The sequence below is a fragment of the Geotrypetes seraphini genome, chromosome 8 (assembly GCF_902459505.1).
Source record: "Geotrypetes seraphini chromosome 8, aGeoSer1.1, whole genome shotgun sequence".
Taxonomy (NCBI): Eukaryota; Metazoa; Chordata; class Amphibia; order Gymnophiona; family Dermophiidae; genus Geotrypetes; species Geotrypetes seraphini.
This window is the reverse complement of record NC_047091.1, coordinates 171203053-171225838: the sequence shown is the minus strand read 5'-3', so window position 1 is coordinate 171225838 and position 22786 is coordinate 171203053. Positions and strand designations below refer to the sequence as shown.

At 47.2% G+C, this 22786-nt stretch overlaps 1 protein-coding gene across 2 annotated transcripts in view; it reads left to right on the top strand.

The window, feature by feature from the left end:
- Positions 1-21717, top strand: part of TPST2 (tyrosylprotein sulfotransferase 2) — a 73776-nt gene extending 52059 nt beyond the window's left edge. For both annotated transcript variants that reach the window (XM_033955723.1, XM_033955724.1), the window contains exons 6-8: positions 13494-13544; positions 16495-16544; positions 21196-21717. In XM_033955723.1, coding sequence (XP_033811614.1) covers positions 13494-13544; positions 16495-16524 — 81 coding nt within the window. In that variant the 3' untranslated portion in view covers positions 16525-16544; positions 21196-21717. The remainder of the gene's footprint in view (positions 1-13493; positions 13545-16494; positions 16545-21195) is intronic.
- Positions 21718-22786: the final 1069 nt, after the last annotated feature.

Here is a 22786-nt window from a genome sequence, read left to right as displayed (position 1 = left end):
AGTGCAGAAAACTAATGTGTGTCTCTGCTCCTGTCTACAAAAATGAGGAGGTTCTAGAAGGGGGAGGTCTGCCAGATTGTAGGCCAGATCCAGGTGTGAGAGAGGGGAGAAAAGCAACCATTATTGAAACGTCTTGGCTGGGTCTGAGCCAAGAATGGGTGCCCCCTTTTAAGAAACCCAAGACAGTTCCCAACATGTAAATATAGTTTCAAGTTTATTAAAAATTTGTTATCTCACCTTTTCAAAATTACAAAGTGGCTTTACAATAAAAAGTATAAACAATGTAATACCGACAAGTTAAAATTAAAGGCTAATTAATATCCCATAAAGGTGGGTTCAAAAACACACAAACCAACCGACATGAAAGGGAAAAGGGTAGAACTACAATAAGTTGAAAGAAAAGGACATTTAAGGAAAAAACAAGAGGTAAGGATTACTAAAGATTTTCCCTTTTCTTTAGCACTCTCCAGACCAGTAGAGGTTAACTTTACGAATGGGTATATATCTAATCATGACCAGCAGGTGGAGACTGAAAACAAAACTTTGGGACAGTATATCCTAGCCCCTCCTCTCTATTTCCCTCAGTCTTCTTTCAGTCTCCAGCAGGTGTTGAGTGATCTGTACCCATCTCCCTTGGTAGGGCTGTTGGAATTTGTTTAGGGGGTTTATTGTCCCTGTTTTTAGCCGGACGGAGCTTGGGCGGACTCTGTTTGGGGGTTCGTCCGACCTCGGGGGTGTTAAACCCGGCGGGTCACGAGCGGGGTCCCTCCCCCCACTTCCTCCACCTCCCCACATTTTTTTAGAGGAGCCTCAGCAGTATCCCTTGCCCCCTAAGTCAAGCAAGGCATATTGCTTCGAGAGCCTGTGGAGTCTGTTCTGTAAAAAAAAAAAAAAAAAATCCTGAGGTAGTGCTGGTCTGAAGGGTTGTTTCCCTTTAAGAAAACTGTATTTTACTGTATTTTTTCATGTAACCAGCACTTTTTTATAGCTAGGTCGCGTATGGAGCAATTGTGCCCTTCTCCGGGGGAGTAGGCCACAATTTTAGTCCAGCCGCGAGGCACTCGTGGCCGGCCTGAACTCGGCGGTTTGGGTCGGTGAGGTGGTGGAGCTCCGTCGGCAGCGGCTGCAGGCGCCCAGAGCTCCCCGCCGATGGTGCCTCGCGAGTCGGCTTGGAGCAGTGGGGAAGCCCGGTCTTCCACAACCGCCCACGGAGGGATTCCCCGAAGGATTCCCTCTCAGCTGATTTTTTGACAGCTGATGCCGGCTTGCCTGCTTTAGCGGCTGAGACTATTCAGGTCTCTCAGCCGCTTCAGGCTATGGAGGGAGCTTTTTTGGCGGGAAAACCGCCATCTTCTCTGTCTGGCCCCTCCATTTTGTCTTCCACCTCAGGTGACCTTCCCCCTGTTTTGACTATGCAGGGGCAAGGTTCTGCTGGGTCCCCTGCTGTGGCAGGGAGTCCCTTGGGACCCTCGGGGGGTTTTTCTCCTGAATTTTTCTTTTCTTTATGCAGAGCCTATTTTCAGGCGGCTGGGGGTCCCGGTTGCGCCCAGGGGGTTTCGGGGGGTGGGTTTTCCTCCGCGCTCCCTGCGGCTTTGCCTCTTTCGTCTGGCGTGACGTCCCCTCCGCCGCCTCCCTTGTCCAAGCGTCCGCGGGTGTCGTGGGACGAGAATTTGTGGTCGGAGGAACGGGTCGGTCTGGAGGAGGACCTGGACCCTTCTGAGGAGTTCCAGGACTCTCTGGAGGGGACGGAAGCTGGCGGCGGGTTGTCGGATTTCCCGTTCTCCAGTGACGAGGCGTCCGTGGTGCGCCTTTTTCAGAAAGATGAGCTGCCTGACCTTATTCAGCAGGTTTCTTCGGTTTTGCGTTTTGAGGACGCGCCGCCGGAGACTCCGCGTGTGGGGGACCCCCTGTTACGGGGGATCCGTTCCGTTTCCCGCTCTTTTCCTATGCATCAGGATATTCGGGATATTATTCTGGAGCAGTGGAAAACGCCGGAGACGCCGTTTCGGCTGGCGCGCAGCATGGCTCGCCTGTATCCCATTCCGGAAGGGGATCGGGCTACGTTAGCTTCGCCAGTCGTGGATGCGGTGGTCTCGGCAATTTCCAAGCGGCATACCGTGCCTGTTGAGGGCGGTTCTGCCTTGCGGGACTCTGAGGAGCGCAATTTGGAGAGCATCCTTAAGCAAAATTTTCAGGTCTCTGCCTTTGGGGTCCAGGCGGCTATTTGTGGGGGACTGGTCGCTCGCGCCGTGTTTCGGTGGGCAGAGCGGGTCTTGGATCGAGAGTCTGACGACTGGTCTCTGGTGGATCAGGAGGTAGCGAAGATTGAGATGGCGGCCTCATTCCTCTCAGATGCTCTATATGACTTGGTGCGGATCTCGGCTAAGTCTATGGCTTTTGGCGTGGCCGCAAGGCGTGTGTTGTGGCTGCGCGCTTGGGCGGCGGATGCTGCGTCCAAAGCTAAGCTTACTAAATTTCCCTTTCGGGGGTCGTTTTTGTTTGGAGAGGACTTGGATAAGTTGATTCAGACTTTGTCGGACTCGAAAGTTCCCCGTCTGCCGGAGGACCGTGCCCGCCCGGCGTCTCGGGGGGGTGCGGCCCGGGGGCGTTTGCGGGACTTTCGCAAGTATCGCCCTGGGCGTGGGGCTGCTTCTTTCCAGTCTCCGGGATTTTCCCGGGGTCGGTTCTTCCAGCGCATGCAGCCCTTTCGGGGGGCCCGTCGGGGGGCAGGGAATCCCTCCGCCGGTTCCCCCGCTTCCCGTCCTGCACAATGACGCCTTGCCGGCGCCCCCTTTGGTTCCGGTGGGGGCCCGGCTGCGCGAATTTTTCCCCAAATGGGCCGAGATCACGTCCGATCAGTGGGTCCTGGAGGTGGTGCGGGACGGTTATGCCCTGGAGTTCGCCCGCTCTCTGCCGGATTTTTTCCTCGCTTCTCCATGTCAGACTCCGGGGAAGACGCAGGCTTTTCGCCAGACCCTTCAGCGCTTGCTAGATCTCAGGGCAGTTGTTCCGGTGCCCCCTCCGGAGTGGGACACGGGCAGGTACTCCATTTACTTTGTGGTGCCCAAGAAGGAGGGGACCTTTCGGCCCATCCTCGATTTGAAAGGGGTCAACAGGGCTCTCAAGATTCCCTCTTTCCGTATGGAAACTCTGCGGTCGGTCATTCTGGCGGTTCAGCCGGGGGAGTTTCTCACTTCTCTCGATCTGACGGAGGCCTACTTGCATGTTCCCATTCGGGCCTCTCATCAGCGTTTCTTGCGCTTTGCGATCTTGGGTCGGCACTTTCAGTTCTGTGCGCTTCCCTTTGGGCTGGCCACGGCTCCTCGGACGTTCACCAAGGTGATGGTGGTCGTCGCGGCAGCCTTGCGGTCGGAGGGCATCCTGGTACACCCCTACCTGGACGACTGGTTAATTCGGGCACAGTCGTTGCAGGAAAGCTCCCGGGTTACTGCTCGGGTGGTGGAGTTTCTCCGGTCGCTGGGCTGGGTGGTCAACCTTTCCAAGAGTCGGTTGGTCCCGGCTCAGCGTCTGGAGTACCTAGGGGTGCTGTTCGACACCTCCTTGGGGAAGGTCTTCCTCCCAGAGGGCCGGGTGAGCAAATTGCAATCTCAGATTCGCCTGCTTTTGGCGTCCCGGTGTCCTCGGGCGCGAGATTTCCTCCAAGTCTTGGGGTCGATGGCGGCGTCCCTGGACGTGGTGAGGTGGGCGCGGGCCCACATGCGTCCTCTCCAGTATGCTCTGCTCCGGAGGTGGTCTCCCCAGAGGCACGGGATGGATGTTCCGGTCCCCCTGCGAGGCTTGGCGCGCTGCAGTCTGCGTTGGTGGCTCCAGACCCCTCACCTAGTTCAGGGGGTGGGTCTGGATCTCCCGCAGTGGACGGTGCTCCTGACGGATGCGAGTCTCCTGGGTTGGGGGGCTCAGTGTTTGGGTCACTCAGCTCAGGGCACCTGGTCCGCGGAGGAGGCCGCCTGGTCGATCAACGTGTTGGAGACCAGAGCGGTCCGTCTGGCGCTGTTGGCTTTCCACTCCCTGTTGCTGGGCAAGTCGGTCAGAGTGCTGTCGGACAATGCCACGGCGGTGGCTTATGTCAATCGTCAGGGGGGCACCAAGAGCACTCAGGTGGCGCAGGAGGCGGCTCTGCTCATGGTTTGGGCGGAATCCCATCTGCTGGACCTCTCGGCCTTTCATATAGCCGGAGTAGAAAATGTTCAGGCAGACTTCCTCAGTCGTCACTTTCTAGATCCAGGAGAGTGGTGTCTCGGCGCCGAGGCGTTTCAGTTGATAGTGCAGGCTTGGGGGCAGCCCCTGATGGACCTGATGGCCACGGGTGGCAACGCCAAAGTGCCCCGCTTCTTCAGTCGTCGCAGGGACGGTCTGGCCGAGGGTCTGGATGCTCTGGTCCAGCAGTGGCCAACGGAGGGGCTGTTGTATGTGTTCCCTCCTTGGCCGCTGGTGGGCAGAGTGCTTCTTCGCATTGTTCACCATCCGGGTTTGGTGGTGCTGGTGGCGCCGGATTGGCCTCGCCGTCCGTGGTATGCGGATCTGGTGAGGCACCTGGTAGCGGATCCTCTTCCTCTGCCTCTCTCGGACGACCTTCTGATGCAGGGTCCCATTCCCATGTTCGACCCGTCTCCCTTCTGTCTTACGGCGTGGCTCTTGAAAGGGGTCGCCTTAGCAAGAAGGGATATTCAGACAAGGTGATCTCTACACTGTTGGGGTCCCGGAGGCTTTCTACCTCTCGGGCTTATGTGCAGGTTTGGCGTCTCTTTGAGGAATGGTGTCGGGCGCGGGGAGTGACCTCTTTTCGCGCTTCTCTGCCTAACATTCTGGAGTTCTTGCAGGATGGCCTGGATAGAGGCCTGGCTTGGTCTTCTCTCCGGGTTCATATTGCGGCCCTGTCGGCCTTTCGAGGGTTGGTGTCAGGTCAGCGTTTATCGGCTCTTCCTGATGTGATTCGGTTTTTGCGGGCGGCCAAGTTGCTTAGGCCTCCCCTACGGCCCTCGGTTCCCTCTTGGGATCTTAATCTGGTTCTCTCTGTTTTGGTGCGTCCGCCTTTCGAGCCCTTGGACGACTGTTCTTTGAAGGACCTTACTTTGAAGGCGGTCTTTTTGGTGGCCATTACTTCTGCTAGGCGTGTTTCTGAGCTGCAGGCTTTCTCTTGTAGGGCTCCCTTCTTGGAGTTTTCTAGGGAGCGGGTCGTCTTGCGGCCTGTTCCTTCCTTTCTGCCGAAGGTTGTTTCTCCTTTTCATGTCAATCAATCGGTGGTTCTCCCGGTCTTGGGTGGTCGGGAGGGCTCTTCTGAGCAACGGCAGCTGCGCAAGTTGGATGTCGGTCGGGTCCTTCGCTCTTATGTGCAGCGGACCCAGGAATTCCGGAAGTCCGATCATCTCTTTGTCCTCCTGGCGGGTCCTCGTCGGGGAGCGGGCGCTTCTAAGGCTACTATTGCGCACTGGATCAAGGAGACGATTGCTTCCGCTTATCTTCTGAAACAGCAGCCTGTTCCGGAGTTTCTCAAGGCTCATTCCACTCGGGGTCAGGCGGCTTCTTGGGCTGAGTCGTCGCTCGTGCCTCCAGTGGATATTTGTAAGGCTGCGGTTTGGTCTTCCTTGCATTCCTTTGTTCGTCATTATCGGGTTGATGTGCAGGCGCGTCGGGACGCGGTGTTCGGTGAGCGTGTACTGGTATCGGCCCTTCGGGGGTCCCGCCCGTGAGAGGGACTGCTTTGGTACGTCCCATTCGTAAAGTTAACCTCTACTGGTCTGGAGAGTGCTAAAGAAGGAGAAATTAGGTTCTTACCTGCTAATTTACTTTCTTTTAGCTTCTCCAGACCAGTAGAGGTCCCCACCCTGTCTGTTGTTGTTGTTGTTGTTGGGGCTGTTGCGCGGGCAGTTTTTGGTTTTTGCTGCGGGTTCTAGTATTTTTCTAGGGCCGGGGAGAATTGAAGAACAGCGGCTGTGGCTCGGCTGGCTTAGCTGGCGAGCTGTGGGGACATTCTTCCTTCGGGAATTTCTCCTCTGCATTTTCCAACAGCATTTTGGGTATGTTATTTGTTACTCCTTTTGGAGTATTGTTTTTTCTCTCTGTTGTTTTCCAGTTCTTGGTTCTGCTTGGCTATTCGGCAGACTGAGGGAAATAGAGAGGAGGGGCTAGGATATACTGTCCCAAAGTTTTGTTTTCAGTCTCCACCTGCTGGTCATGATTAGATATATACCCATTCGTAAAGTTAACCTCTACTGGTCTGGAGAAGCTAAAAGAAAGTAAATTAGCTGGTAAGAACCTAATTTCTCCTTTCTGCACTGCTGTAATTGCCACAGAGACTGCGCTAATGATCAAATAAATTGTCCTTAAAAGGTCAATCATACAGTAAAGGCATCTACACAAAAGCCAGCATCACACCACCTCCATGAATTTCAAAATATGTAATTATATTAACGAACTAACATAGCAAGTCATGAACTTAAGCTCAGAATTAAAATATAGCCAGTAACCATCACAACACACAGTGCAAAAAAAAAAAAATCATGTTTCACCCACCCTTATACTATCATTAAGGAAAAGACCCAGCAATGACCTCTAGCATTAGATAAGGTCTGTGGGAGACTGTCTAAAAACCAGATTTTCAACAAGTTACAGATTTGCAAATGATCTTGTAAATGGTGTTTAGGATGAAGATTGAAAAACTCCTCTTCTGGTCTTCCAGGATCTTTGGGAATATAGCTTTATCATTTAGTGCACAGACTTGTACAAACCATAATCATATAACTCTTTGTAAATTGACAGCACTGCCAAAGGAACCTGAAAACTATGCACAGTCCATTTTATTGGGGGCTTAGTTGGACTTGACGCATGAATGAAAACAATCTTTAGATATATGTATTTAAAGGTTACAATAGCCTCTGCATTTCATCCCACTGCACACACGTGTTCCTCAATTTTTATTTTTTTTTTGTGTTCTCTTCTGAGACATGACAAATTTCAGTTAGTGGTTTGCTATTTTACTGACACCCTATGGCTTGATTCTGGATCTAGAAGTTGTGATAGAAGAAGATGAATTAGATATAGTGGTGATCGTGGAGATGTGGTTCATGGAGAACCATGACTGGGATGTAGTTATACTGAGTTATAATCTGCTCATGAAAGATAGGGTAGGAAGAAAAAGAGGGGGAGTAGCGTTTATATGTTAAAGATCATATTAAAGCCACACAATTGCAGGATCTGCAGGGTAAGGAAAAGGCACTGTGGATCAGTTTGGAAAGAGGGAATGGTAAAGGGAAGTTGAGGGCTTTGCAAATGCTTATCAACTCCATTGTGGTCAATCCTCAAAATCATGCAAACGGGCTCCCATTTAGTCCACAGACTTCCTAATTCAGTCTGCAAGGACTTTTGAATGTCCAACATTGTACCCTTAAAGTCCTTCATCCAGGTACGCAGCTCAGCTCCCATGGCTGGGTGAGAATCCAGCTCCAGCGATGTAGGCAGTCCCTGCTCAACCCCCGCAGTGTGAGCATGCACATCATGGCTGCAATGGGCCTTAGAACCTTCAACCGGCTGGTAGGTAAATGATTTTGGGTCGGGTCACACCTTTTTGCTCGCCATCAGCGCTCTAGACAATCTCCCTCAGTCCAGCGAAGAAAAACGCGACTCTGCTCTCCAACTATGCACTACTTTTAGCTCATTAAGCGGGGGAGTCAGGGTAGATCAGCAATTAAGCCACCATTATATTGGGTGACATCACTTCCTACCAGATTTGATTTTTTAAAAAAAATTTATTTAATTCAATATCTATCCTGTCCTTCCAGGAGCTTAGAAGGTTACAAGCCAACATTCACAGTATGTTACATTGGACAATACAGTACAATACAATATACTACAATACAATAAAAAACCATACAATACAGTAGCATAATGACAAGGCTGGACAGTTGAGTAACGTAAGGACAGCTTGGATGGGGACATTCATAGGAAATTCCTGGCGAGGTAATACAGTAGATTGAACCAGAGGTTCACCAACTAGTGGTTGTTGATGGGAGAGTTGAGGGGATTGTTTGCGGCTCTTCGGAAGGTCACTAATGAGTTCTGTGATCTGATTTGTGGGGGGGAGTTGGTTCCAGAGCTGTGGGATGAAGTGGCTGTTGGAGTTTTTTCGGGCGGTTTCCATCAGGAGAGACCTTCTTGGGGGGATGCACTGTCATCTCTCTGCTCTAGAGCAGAGGGGGCGGGTAGGGGCGTACAAGTGTAGCTTGGAACTTATGTAGGCTGGGGTGGTGGTGTGGAATCTTTTATGCGCTATTACAAGAGCCTTGAATGTGCAGTGTTTGTTGATTGGTAGCCAGTGCTCTGTGCGGAGGGCTGGGGAGATGGGGGTCGTGATACAGAGATGAGACACAACGTGACTAGAAAAAGTACATAATTGTGCTACAGTCCGGGTGACTGCGCGGTAAATATCTTTTAAGGAAATATCACACTCAGGAACATCGTGAGTGGAAACTATCTCAACCGTCTCAAAACTTACCGGTTGCAATTTAGCTAAGTTATCAGTCCCTTGAGATGCTACAATGGGATTCTGCACTATTTCAGGTTTATCCTGCAACCCATTAGGTAATGACTCCACCTGAATATTTACATCTGAAGGCAGGGGTGGAGGAGATCTAGTGTTGGGACTCCGAGATAACCCATCTGAAGAAAGAGAGGGTGAAAAAGTACTTACTGCTTGATTAATTCCAGTCAAATGTTTGTCCATAGGATCTTTAATCACTGGTGTAGATGCAGTTTTTTTCACATATCCCCTTCGTGTCCCAATAACTCACTCACTGTATAGCACAGCTGGCTAATATACCTCATTATCCCAGGACAAGCAGGCAGCATATTCTCAACATGTGGGTGACGTCACCAACGGAGCCCCCTAGCAGATGTTTTCGCAAGCAGACTTGCTTGAAGACCTTCAAGCTTGCGATTGGCCCGCTCATGCCCCTCCTGCCCGACCTAGGACATGCGTCTCCTCAGCATGTCCTCAGTTTATGTTTTCCGCGGAGCCAGAAGCACTGCTCCCTTGCTTCGCGCGATCTCGTCCCTCTTGCACCGCGGCTTATTTGGTTATTTTCGGTTAAGTCACTGTGCCCGCGTCTTTATTCACTACTGTCTGGATACTTACTCCAGGCGTGATGGCCATTTTGGCCAGTCCGTTTTGCAAAATCTGTTCTCCTGAATTGCCATCTCTCCCTCCATCCCATTCTGGTTAGCTTGGAGAATATGCTGCCTGCTTGCCCTGGGATAAAGCACAGTTACTTACTGTAAAAGGTGTTATCCAGGGACAGCAGGCAGATATTCTCGCAACCCATCCACCTCCCTGTGGTTGGCTTCTTTGCTAGCTATCTGAACTGAGGACACGCAGAGGAGATGCATGCCCTAGGTCTGGCGGGAGGGGCATGCGCTGGCCAATCGCAAGCTTGAAGGTCGTCAAGCAAGTCTGCTCGCGAAAACGTCCGCTAGGGGGCTCCGTTGGTGACGTCGCCTACATGTTGAGAATATCTGCCTGCTGTCCCTGGATAACACCTGTTACAGTAAGTAACTGTGCTCCACTTCTCCCTCCGTATTTGCCGTTTCAGCAATTGCGGTTTCGATTATTTGCGGTTTTTAGCTTGCTGACTACTCCTCCCAAATTATATTAGCTTGCATAGAGAACTCGCTGATTCCAAGCGTTCATAGAAAAAATCACCAATTCCCAGCACTTTCTTCTCCATGTTTTGCCTCTCCTTCAGGAACAGGCCAGGTCTCCCACCATTTTATTTGCGGTTTCACTATATTCACGATGGTTTTTAATGGAAAACAGCGAATAACATATGAAAAAGTTATTCGCGGGTCTGTTAATCCCCTATCACAGTGAATACGGAAGAAGAAGTGTATAACAGCTGGGTGAGGGAAGTGAAATCTGCAGGCAGAGGAAAGCTCTTTCCTCAATCCCAACACTCTCCAGAACTTCCTATTCTCAAACTCGCTCACCTCACTCTAAAACAGAGCTGGCTGATATACCAAGGTAGAGAGGTGGAGTCAGTAAACACTGCAGGCAGAGATGGAAAGCTATTTTCTAAATTCCAACACTTTCTAGTAAAGCTGCCCGATTTCCGATTCAAATCGATTCACTGATTCACTTCAGGTGAATCAATTCAAATTTGATTCATTTTCAGGAAAACCTGAACTCACTGATTCATCATCAGTGGCATAAGCCTCCTCACTGCTGATCTATTCTGCACTGGCCCATTCAGACCTGGCTTTCTGCCGGAGCTCTTCCTTCTAGTGTAACTTGAAACTTCCTGTTTTGCAAAGCATGAGGTTGAATTGGAGGGGAGGGACTTTTGGCAAGGGGAACACCTGAGCAGGCCTGTGTTGAGTGAGGTTCCAGGGTGGGGCACAAATGTTGAAGCTTTCCCTCCCTCCTATCCCCCTGTGAGGCACCTCCTGACTACCCTTCCCCCAGCTCCAGCAAATAGATAGATTAAAATGCGATAAATCACCTGGCCCGGACGGAATCCACCCAAGGGTACTAAAAGAACTAAGAAACGAAATAGCGAAAACACTCTGACAAATTTATAATCTATCCTTGAAAACTGGGGAGATCCCGGAGGACTGGAAAATAGCAAATGTCGCACCTATCTTTAAGAAGGGATCGAGGGGCCCGGGGAACTACAGGCCGGTAAGCTTAACTTCGGTTCCGGGTAAGATAATGGAAGCACTGATAAAGGACAGCATCTATGAACACATAGAAAAGAATGGACAACTGAAAGCGAGCCAGCATGGCTTCTGCAAGGGAAGGTTGTGCCTAACAAACTTACTACACTTCTTTGAAGGGATAAACAGCCAGATGGACAAAGGGGAATCCATAGACATCATTTGCCTTCGACAAGGTACCCCACGAGCGGCTACTTAGGAAGCTGTGGAACCACAGGATGGAAGGGGATGTTTACCGATGGATTAAATACTGGTAGGCAGAAAGAAAGCAAAGGGTTTGAGTAAAAGGCCAATACTCGGACTGGCAGGGGGTCGGTGCTGGGACCGCTGCTGTTCAATATATTCATAAACGACCTGGAAAAGGGGACGAAGTGTGAAGTTATTAAATTTGCGGATGACACCAAACTCTGCAGCAGGGTCAGAACCGTGGAAGAATGTGAAGACCTGCAAAGGGACCTAAAGAAATTAGAAGAGTGGGCAAAAAGTGGCAAATGCGCTTTAATATAGAGAAATGCAAGGTCATGCGTATAGAGAAAAAGAACCCGATGTTCAGCTACACAATGGGGGGATCATTGCTAGGGGAAAGTAACCTTGAGAAGGACTTGGGTGTACTGGTGGATACAACAATGAAATCATCGGCACAGTGTGCAACAGCCTCAAAGAAAGCAAACAGAATGTTGGGTATCATTAAGAAGGGTATCGCGACCAGGACGGAGGAAGTCATCATGCACCTGGAGGAGTACTGTGTCCAGTATTGGTCGCCTTACCTCAAGAAGGACATGGCAATACTTGAGAGGGTCCAGAGAAGAGCGACAAAAATGATAAGAGGTATGGAAAACCTTTCATACGCTGATAGGTTAGAAAGGCTGGGACTCTTCTCCCTGGAAAAGCGGAGACTTAGAGGAGACATGATAGAAACCTTCAAAATCATGAAAGGCATAGAGAAGGTAGACAGGGACAGATTCTTGAGACTACGGGAAACCACAAGTACAAGGGGGCACTTGGAGAAACTGAAAGGGGACAAGTTTAGAACCAATGGCAGGAAGTTCTTCTTCACCCAGAGAGTGGTGGACACATGGAACGCGCTCTCGGAGGTTGTGATAGGACAGAGCACACTACGGGGATTCAAAGAAGGATTGGATAAATTCTTGAACGATAGGGGAATTGAGGGGTACAGATAAAAGTAGAGATAGGTTAGGAAGAGTATAGATAGAAGAAAAAAGGGGGATTATAGGGCTAAGTCAAGGAACACCTGACAGGTCATAGACCTGATGGGCCGCCGCGGGTGCGGGCTGCTGGGCGCGATGGACCTCTGGTCTGACCCAGCGGAGGCAACTTCTTATGTTCTTATCTGACATAGGCTTCCCAAAGCAGCAGCGGCAGATGGGAAGTGGCAGCAGCTCGGAACAGGCTACTCTTGGCTGGCCCCGCTGGGACCTTTCCTTTGCCACATCACTAGTGACATGGCATAGGGAAGGCCAGAAGCAGCCTGTTCCAAGTGCTGCCTCTTCAGTGCTAGTGTGGAGTTGGAGAATGCAAAGGAGGGGAGAGGTGGGTGAAGAGGCTACAAAATAAACCCACCAGGCTGTTTGAAAAAAATCACTCAATTGGGTGGGAAAAGTGAATCAAATCGAAAAATCAATTTGGTGAGTCAAATCAAATCAAATTCCTGTCTTCAAAACTCTCTCACCTCACTCTGAAACAGAGCTGGTTGATATACCAGGAGAGAGGGATGGAGTCTGTAATCACTGCATACAGAGATGGAAGGCTCTTTTCTCAATTCCAACATTTCCCAGAACCTCCTGTCCTCAAACTCTCTCACCACAATTCTTAGAAACATTAATGCTCGTTTTAGAAGCTGACTGAATGTTGGTTTTTGGATTCAGCACCAAAATCCAAACCCATAGGCATTCCCTGGGCTTACCTTAGGAAGCCCTGGTGGTCTAATGGTCTCTTTGAAGTCAGGAACAATCCTGCTTGCTCCTGCCCCCATGCCACTGCTCTGACACAATGGCTACTCAGTAATCATCTTGTGATTTGGAACCAGCACTGGCAGGAGTCTCAACAGCCATTTTCAATGGAGCAGTGCACAGGGCAGGGATGAGAGGGATTTGTTCGTTTTCAGAGACCACTAGATCACTAAGGCTTCCTAAGGAAGGCCTGGCGGAGGGGGCCAGAAGTATCCATGGGTGGGGGGGAGCCATCTTGAGTTTTGGCTTCTGTCAAAACCAAGCACTCAAATTGGTTGCAGATTAGGTTTTGGCAGAAGCTAAAAATTCTGAATTTAGTGGGGCACTAATCACTCCCCCCCCCACTCCTGAATAATAAGAATGTTGAGAAATCATCAAAAAACCCATTCCAGAAGCAGGCAATTGTATCATCAGCATTTCTACAAAATAATATTTGGCTGTCACCCAATACCCTTTAATTTGAGGACAGAGAAAAAAATTAATGTTTCAGAGTTTTCCCCTCAACAAATGGCATTTTCCAACATTTTGCATATTTGGTACATAATTCATAATGTGCGATATATAAGGTATTAGAAATCTGAAGGGATATGCTGTCTTCATATTCCCAGCGTTCCTCCTCCTCAGTTCTGGAGTCATGGTATAGCCCAGATCATGACTCCTGTGTCCAATTCTGTTTTTTATGGACATAGAAAAGACTTTTGTGTTTGCATGCTTGAAATGTGAGGCTATACAATGCAGGATAAAGTTGATCTTGTTGTATGCTTATTTTTTTTTTTTCTTTCTCTTTTGTTTTTGTAGATCATGAAGGGAGATTTTAAAGTTCCGAGCAATTTGAAAGGACATTTTCAGGTTAGATCATCAAATGATAATAATAGCTTTATTTATATCCCATCATACCTTTTCAGTTCAAGACGGTGTACAATAGTAACAGAGTACAGTGAGCTTACTGAGCAAATAGTTAGGCATAGATATTACAGCATTTGATTAGAGAGGGAACAAACAAGTAGAGCTTAAAGCAATAAGAGAGAAAAGGCATTGGATAAAGAGAGGCATCTTTGAATGATTCATTGGATTAGAGAGGGAGCGAGCAGGCAGAGGATATGCATTGGGATTGGCATGGGATTGAGCGAGCTGAGGGGATTATGCAAACTGGGGGATTTTTTCAGGTGCGGGGAGAGTGTGCAGTTTAGGAAGTGGGGTGTGGCATGGGGGGAAAGAGCTGGGAAGGGCATTTAGAAACAGACATTGGTATTTATTGGAACAATTAGTACATAAAGCACTTTTTGTTTGTTTATGTACTTTAATAGCTTTATTACCTCCCAATAGTCAACCAGCAGTGGTAAGTGTTTTATTGTCCACTGCTGTCTGAATTCCCAGATGCTCAGTGCCAGGTCATGTCCAGGCACCGGTATTGATTCTCTGGTTGGATGTTGCCCTTTAAAACTTATGTGGTTAAGTGCAGTATTGAGCCCTTAACCACATAAGCTGAACCACTTAGACAGGACTGCTATTTGTGGTCCAGCAGCTGTCTTATGCAGTTAAGGGCTGTTCGGAATGCCCACTTTAGCCAATACCAGCTCAGGCATTTAGCACAAATACTCAGTGGTACTTCTAACTGGTTAAGCACTACTGAATGTTCACAGTTAGCCACAGTTGGCTGTTTAAAAAGGTAGGAGCTATTTAAATTTGCTGTTTAATATCTTTTTTTAAAATATCTTTTTATTGAGAATGGAAAATGGCCCAGACTGGTAAATACAAGCAGCAAAAAAACAATACAGGAAGAACAATAAGAACATTGTAAATAACAAGCAAGTACTAGCCCCCCCATCGAGAGAGAATCCGGCTGGGAACAGGGCAAGGTCCAGCAAAAGGGGGACAGCAAATCAGCCCGGACCCACAGTACCCGTAACAAGCACTGAGCCAGACTAGACCATCGGCCATAACATTTTCATTTAGAAAATCCCCCATCAACTCACAAACAAACAATCATGAATCCGCACACTCCGCAACAAACACACAACAAGCATACTACATCTCTCTCAACAGACAATCCATGCATACCATCCCTGCTAGTCCCCCCCCCCAAGAGTACAGGTAGGGAAACAAAGTGGCATCAAAGTAGATATATATTCTCTGTGTGAGTGGAGAAGCCTAATTAGTGCACTGGCCTGAGAACCAAGGGAACAGGGTTTAGTTCCTACCACAAGTCTTTAGAACCCTGGGCAAATCACTTAACCCTCTGTTGTCCAAGGGACAACACAAGTAGCTGCATGTAATATAGTTGTAACCACAGAGTGTATCAAATCTTATCCCCTTCATGGGCATACGCTATTGAGGTTTACCAGCACAAGGCTTTCATTTACGGTACATATACTGTACTGCTTTCTAGCCCACCATGACCACAAGAACTACCCTCCCTCCACTCAAAGGCCTATTTTACAGACTTTGTTTGTCTATTTGGAACAGGAGCAATCCCCAGTCACTCCTGCCCATGTCGGCTCCAATCTCAAAATGGCTGCCATGACCTCCTCAGTGAGGCCTCCAAAGTCCATCTGTTAGAACACTAGATGGACTTTGAAGCTTCAGGAAGGTCATGAAAACCTTCTTCTTTTTTAAATCTTTATTCCTTTTTATTTCTTTCAACAAGTGTACAGTATTATTACAATTAATTTACATAACACACTTGGCATTCTTAAACAATATTATTATACATGTTTTTATTCCCCCCCACCTCCCACCCTTTTCCATATCAATAAAATATTCCTTCCAAATTTATATATAATTATACATCCCTTTTTGATAATACAATTAATCTGACATGAAATCTGTCCCTCTCCCCATCCTTCTTCCTCAAACACTTTAAACATTTTATTATACCCAGTAATGCACAACAATAAATATCCCATCCTATTACATATATCTCCTTATTTTTCATAACAACATATTTCCAATATTTTTCCCTCCCTATTCCTCCCATCCCATCCCATTTCTATATATTATCCCCTAAGGAAAAAAAATAAACTTTACTCGTTATAATATTCAATTAATGGCCTCCACACCTCTTGAAATCTTTTAAAATACCCCCTCTGTATCGCAATAAATCTTTCCATCTTATACATATGACAAACTGAGTTCCACCAAAAATTACAATTTAATCTAGAACAGTCTTTCCAATTAGTTGTTATCTGTTGAATTCCCACTCCCGTAAGAATCAACAATAATTTATTGTTTGCTGCAGATATTTGGCATTTGGCCCTCATACACATTCCAAAAATCACTGTGTCATAGGATAAAGCCACATGACTCTCCATCAACATATTAACTTGATCCCATATTGATATCCAAATTGCCTGAATACATGGACAATAAAATAAAAGATGGTCTAGAGTTCCAACTTCAATTTTACAAACCCAGCACCCTGAGGACATGCACCCAGAAATGCCACTCAGAGTCGACACGCTTACGCCACATACTCTCACCATATGCTGCTTAGTGTATGTTTTATTGTCATGTCTATATTGTAAATTATGTCATCTCTGTCCTGTCTCGATTATATTGTGGATGTACTTTGTAACCCATCCTAAGCTCCTTTTGGGAGGACGGGCTAAATAATTGAATAAATAAATGTGTGTCTGTAAAGTACCAGATACAGTTTGTAATATTATATAATTGTTTAATAATAGTAGGTAGTAGTAGTAATATCAAATAGTGCTTCATGGGAAACCAAGGGGAAAAGTCTTTACATCTGAGAATGTGAATGCTGGTAATGATTCCTTGGGTTTCTTTCTCTCTCTTTCAGGTTAATCAAAATTTATCCTTTTCAAACTGATGACATGAAAAGCTTTACAGGTATGTCTAGGAGGGAGGCTTCAAAGGTTAGAAGTTCCATGTTACCCCCAAATATCCCAAACTTCAGATGCTAAAACCTAAAGTTTCAAAAGGAAGGCTTAAATGTGTAGAATCAGAATTTAGATGAGTAAATCAGTGATGTGCGTAAAGCTAGGATTTTATATAGCTATAAAATGTGTGTAATTTCATGTAATTTTGCACATGCAGAGACACGTAATGGTTTAAGCATGCATTCATTAAAAGGTTGCATTAGAGATGTGAATTGACAGCCACACAAGCTTCCTAATGCAAAATTTTAGCCCCCTCTCCTCCCCGTGCAATAAGGCATTCAGATTACTACAGTATTTAAAGTGTATACTATCAGAAAAAGCAGTTATCCCACTGTTTGCTGCAAATGTCTCCACTCCCTTTCTGATGAGCAGGGATTGGCTCATACATGGATAGGAAGGTAGCCATATGAAAACAGCTACCACCTTTCTCTCCCTCAGACCCAAGCCTCCAACTCCTGATATTCATCTTGACATATTAGTAGCTCCCTTCTCCTTCCCTGGACTCAGGCTCCTTACCTTCTAACCCAGTCATAGGCAAACTACAGCCCGCAGGCCTTATCCGGCCCGTTTAGTTTTTAAAGTTGGCCCGCTGACCATCTGAACCCCGCCAACAGTAAGCCCTACATACCTCCCTCCAGAACAGTGTCAGGCCGGCAGCACTCTAAACAGGCTGCTTTGCGGCTTTTTCTCGTCGGGGAATTCCCTCTGCCACATCACTGATAATGTCATCAGTAACGTGGCACACAGAAGGCCCCGACAAGAGAAGGCTGCGAAGCAGCCTGTTTAGAGTTCTGCCGACCCGATGCTGCTCTGGAGGGAGGTATGTAGGGCTCAAGGTCGGTGGGGTTCGGATGGGAAGAAAGAATGGAGGGTCAGCAGGGGTTCAGCTGCACGGCAGGGGTGGGTGCTCAAGGGTTCGGCTGCACAAGGGATGGGAGGGAGGGAGGGAAGCTGGGCAAGGGTTCTGCTGCACAGGGGGATGGGAGGGATGGAGAGATAGAAAGATGCTCTTGGTCCGGCCTTTCTGTCAAATTTAAGAACCCATTGAGGCCCACGAGTCAAATGTTTGCCCACCTGGCGCACAATCCTTAGTAATCTAGTGCTTCTTCCTCCACTACGCCCATGGATTTATTGTCCTCTCCTGAACACAGATCCTTGGTACTCCTAGTGGCTCCTTTCCCTGGACCCCTCCCCACTCTCCTCATAAAGGCAGGAGTGATGCCTTCCCACTCTTGCCTCTGGTACCACATTAGTCCAAAATGTTGACACCTGATTCCTAGGAGTGTATTCTGACATACTACTAAGGATCAGCCTACCAAATAAGGCAATATTTGCCTTAAACGGTAGACTGACTCCTAGTGGTACATCAGAACACAGACTAGGAGTCTGGTGCAACCATTTTGGACTATGGTAGTATTAGGCCCATTCGCTCCTGCTTCCATCTCCTCCTGTGAGGTGGGTGAGTAGGTGACAGGAGTCACTAGACTACCAGGGATTTATTTTCTGCCTCAAGGTGATGGGTCAGGTGTGGGGGGTGGGAAAGGTATCTATTAAACTGTCAGAGATTGTGCGTTGGAGCATGAGGTGAGGGATTGGGCTCATATTCCACTGGAGTACCAGAGAAGTTTGGCAGGGATTGTGTGTTGAAGGTAGGATTGGAGCTGGGAGAGGTACTAGACTACCAGGAATGGGTCAGGTGATCCCTTTTCCTCGCATGCTGCAAATGAGGGTGCTGTGCAGTAGAGAATGACAGGGTGACTGTTACCTGCAGGTAACCCACTGAAATGAGGAGGAAAAAAACTGGTTGCCGCAGGTACGGGGACAAGACCATTCACTGCCCCATGGAGTTAAGTGAAGGAACGCACGCAAAATACTTATCACCCCTTGCAATCATGTGGTCCAGCAGCCTTCTTCCTCCCTGCCTTCCCCTCACCTTCGCTGGTGATTTTCATTGTCTCTGAGCTTCACGAGTCTTTAAACAAGTCGCGTGCAGCTGCCTGAAACTTCTCTGATGCAACTGGGAACAGGAAGTTGCGGCAGAGGAGAAGTTTCGGACAGCGGCATGCAACTTGAGAAAAAGGCTCGGGCCGCTTGGAGACAATGAAAACACCAGTAAAGGTGCGAGGATCGCCCTGGCCGTGGCGATCGGGAGGGAGAGGGCTGCTGGACCGTGTGAAAGGCGCTGAAGAAGGGAAGTGGAGAGAGAGGGGGGAGGGGTGAGAAGAACAGACACTGAAGGGAAATGGGGAAGAGAGTAGAGAGAAGACATTGAAAAAGCGGGGAGGGGAGAGAGTGGAACAGATGCTGAAGGGAAGTAGGGAGGAGAGAGAGGGGAGCACATACTGGATGGAAGGAGGGGATAAAGGAAAAAGGGCACATGCTGGATTGGGGAGATGATACCAGATCTAAGGGGAGGAAAGGAGGAGAGAGATGCTAAAAACAACCTGGGGGAGGGAAGGAAAGGTGGAAGGGAAGAAGACAGAGATGCCAGACTATGGGGGGGAGCAGATGGAAAATGGGTTCCAGACCAATGGGGGTGGGAGGTGGAGGGAGAGATGGAAGGGAGAAGCACAGTAACAGAGCAGATGCCATATGGAAGAGGCAGAGAGAAGGCAGACAGTGGATGGAAGGAATAGAATGATGAGAAGATGAGGAAAGCAGAAACCAGACAACAAAGGTAGAAAAAAATTCTATTTCTTTCTTTTTTGCTTTAGAATAAAGTAGTATATTAGTTGTTGATAAACATTTGTAAACAAAGCCCTGACAGCTGAAGATTTCTTCCTCTAGTTCAGCAGCCAAAACTTTGATTTATAAAATGACAAATTGTACAGAATATTGTTTCTTTTTAATAAATATTTTAATAAAATATGTTCAGTATTGTTTGAGGCTTGTGCGGATGGGATCAGAAGGTTTGCGGAGATGGGGACCGAGCTCACAGGGACAAAGTTTCCCCCGTGTCATTCTCTACTGTGCAGCTCAGGAGGGAGGGGAAAACAACTTGACTGGGAAGATGAATACTGTTGGCAGTACATGGAGTTTTGGTTATGACCCTATATCGTCCCCATTATGGTTGGCTGCCTATACGAGGTGATTGGGGCCTGCACAGAGTGGCAGGTGTGGCTCTGGCCACCTTGTTAAGCAGACTGGCTGGGCCATGTGGGTTTTTATCTGTTATTTATTATGTTAGATCCACTGGGCCCTGGGGACTTGGATCACCTAAGGTGACATGTTATACTTCATCTCAGAAGATCCTTGAGGGGGAGCTGTATGCCTCCTCAGACTCTGCTTTTCACTTTTCAGCACACTTTTCTGCATCAACACAGCATATTTAATCAACCCAATTTGAATTGGTTTAAATATGCAATGATTCAAAGTTTGATAGAGTGAATGAGGATTTTGTTTAAAAAAAAAAAGTGCAAATGAGAATAAAGGGGGTGATATAATATATATGGACCGGAAAAGATTGCGATGAGTCATGAGAACTTGAGCACTGCCTTTGAAATGAGTCACCATTGAGGTCAGATATAGAAAAAGCGATTAGAATTGTTCCTTAGAAGGAAAGTAATTGAACATAATAAGTGCCTTCTGAGTCAAACCAGAGGTCCATCGTGCCCAGTGGTCCGCTCGCGCGGTGGCCCCACAGGTTCAGGACCTGTGTAGTAGTCCTCTATCTATACCCCTCTATCCCCTTTTCCTTCAGAAAACTGTCCAATTCCTTCTTGAACCCTAATACCGTACTCTGACCTATCATGCCTTCTGGAAGTGCATTCCAGGTGTCCATCTCCCTCTGGGTGAAGAAAAACTTCCTAGCATTGGTTTTGAATCTGTTCCTTTTCAACTTTTCCGAATACCCTCTTGTTCTTTTATTTGTTGAAAGTTTGAAAAATCTGTCCCTCTCTACTCTCTCTATGCCCTTCATGATCTTGTAAGTCTCTATCATATCCCCTCTAAGTCTCCTCTTCTCCAGGGAAAAGAGACCCTGTTTCTCCAATCTCTCAGCGTATGAAAGGTTTTCCATCCCTTTTATCAGACGTGTCGCTGTCCTCTGAACCCTCTCGAGTATCACCATATCCTTCTTGAGGTACAATGACCAATTGGACAGAGCACAGAGATTATATAACTGATTTACAAGTTTATTGATAATTGACCCCAACTGAATAATGAGGCCTCTCTGTATATGGCAGAATTTGGCTTCAGCTTGCTAATAATGATTCAGCATTGTTTAAAAGCAATAGAGGTAGTTCTGCATTTGCAAAGTTATTTGGCACAAAACCTGGGGAAGACTAAGGACCAAACAAAGCAGCAGATTCTTAATGCCATATTACCTGGCAGAAAGTTAAAATCAGTGGCTCAAGTACCTTTTACAATGCACTTTTTTCTGCAGCACTGGGAACCAAAATAAGTGATATATTAACATAATGGCCATCCCCACAGAGTGAGATGTGTGAAAATGATAGATATTATTTGAGGCAATGTCATGACCTCAAAGAAGCACTCAGATTCTTTTGTGTTCATTAAATGCACAGCAGAAATGCCTGCACCAGTTTCCTCCCCCAGCACTATTTTCCTTTGCTGATTATCACTTTCTGTCTTTCTCGCAGGGCTTTGGAAATTATTTTTCATTACTCAGAAGAGAAAACAATCTTTGCAGTTGACAGAGGAAACAAATTCTCCAAGCATATTGCTTGTAAAATATTTGCTAACTGTGACTACTCTATCAGGAATGTATTTTTTTGCATTTATTTGCAAAATGCTGAACATTTGAAAACGCCAAGGACAGTGTTGCCTGTCCAGTTTGTCAGACTTCACTGTGGTAAACATAACATTAATTAAATATGTGGACTAATTTCTATTGGTACTTTAAAATCTAGAGCTTGGACTGAACTATTTTGTATCAGGTTCCTGGAAATTTTTCTAAAGGTGCATTTTTAAACATTGTGTTTGATTTTGTCCTCTCTTTACTTTCAGTCAGGATAAGGTATAACAACCTCTGTATCTGTGACAATCAGAAACATGCCTTTTAAATTAATTCATTTCTAATTTTCAGATTGTAATCAAGAACTTAAATTCAGTGTGGGGGGGGGGGTTCTCTTTCAATAGTATTAAACTTCTTTTGTTAGAAAGTGTAATGTGTTTTTTTAAAATTATTATTACTACTGTCTAAAAATATGTACACGTATACTCTTCTGTAGTTTGTTTGATTTGGGAAGATAAAGACCAATGCACAATATTGGTCGCCGTACCTCAAGAAGGACATGGCGGTACTTGAGAGAGTCCAAAGGAGAGCAACCAAACTGGTAAGAGGGCTGGAACACTGCCCATACGCCGAGAGGTTGGATAGGCTGGGGCTCTTCTCTCTGGAAAAAAGGAGGCTCAGGGGAGATATGATAGAGACCTTCAAGATCATGAGGGGCATGGAGAGGGTGGATAGGGACAGATTCTTCAGACTGAAGGGGACAACAGGTACGAGGGGGCATTCGGAGAAACTGAAGGGAGATAGGTTCAAAACAAATGCAAGGAAGTTTTTTTTCACCCAAAGGGTCATGGACACTTGGAATGCGCTACCGGAGGAAGTGATCAGGCAGAGTACGGTACAAGGATTCAAACAGGGATTGGATGGATTCCTGAGGGATAAAGGGATCGTGGGATACTGAGAGAGGTGCTGGGATGTATCACAGGTATAGAAAGCTAACCAGGTAATAAGTATAGAAACCCAACCAGGTCGTGCATGTGCAAGACCGGAGGGTTAGGACTTCGATGGGAAGCTAGGACTTAAATGGGAAACCAAGGTGGCAAGGGGACCCCTTCTGGAGATTCAGACAGGTCGTGACCTGTTTGGGCCGCCACAGGAGCGGACTGCTGGGCAGGATGGACCTATGGTCTGACCCAGCGGAGGCACTGCTTATGTTCTTATGTTCACTTTCTAAAGCTGTGTCCTGTAAACACAGGACAATGGTTATTTGCCCAATGATTAAGTGACACGAGGGGAATCCCTTCCTCCTGTCCCCCCTAGGATAATTCCTGTGTAAATTTAATCCCCTAATGGCCTAATCCATCTTTCAGTGCTACAAACCAGGACTGGATTTCTGACCATCCATAACGAACATTCATAATTGCTAGTGTTTGGTAAGAGAATCAGATTGCTCTGTTACCAGAAATCTATTTGCTGACCTTGAGAATCAAAGTTCTCTC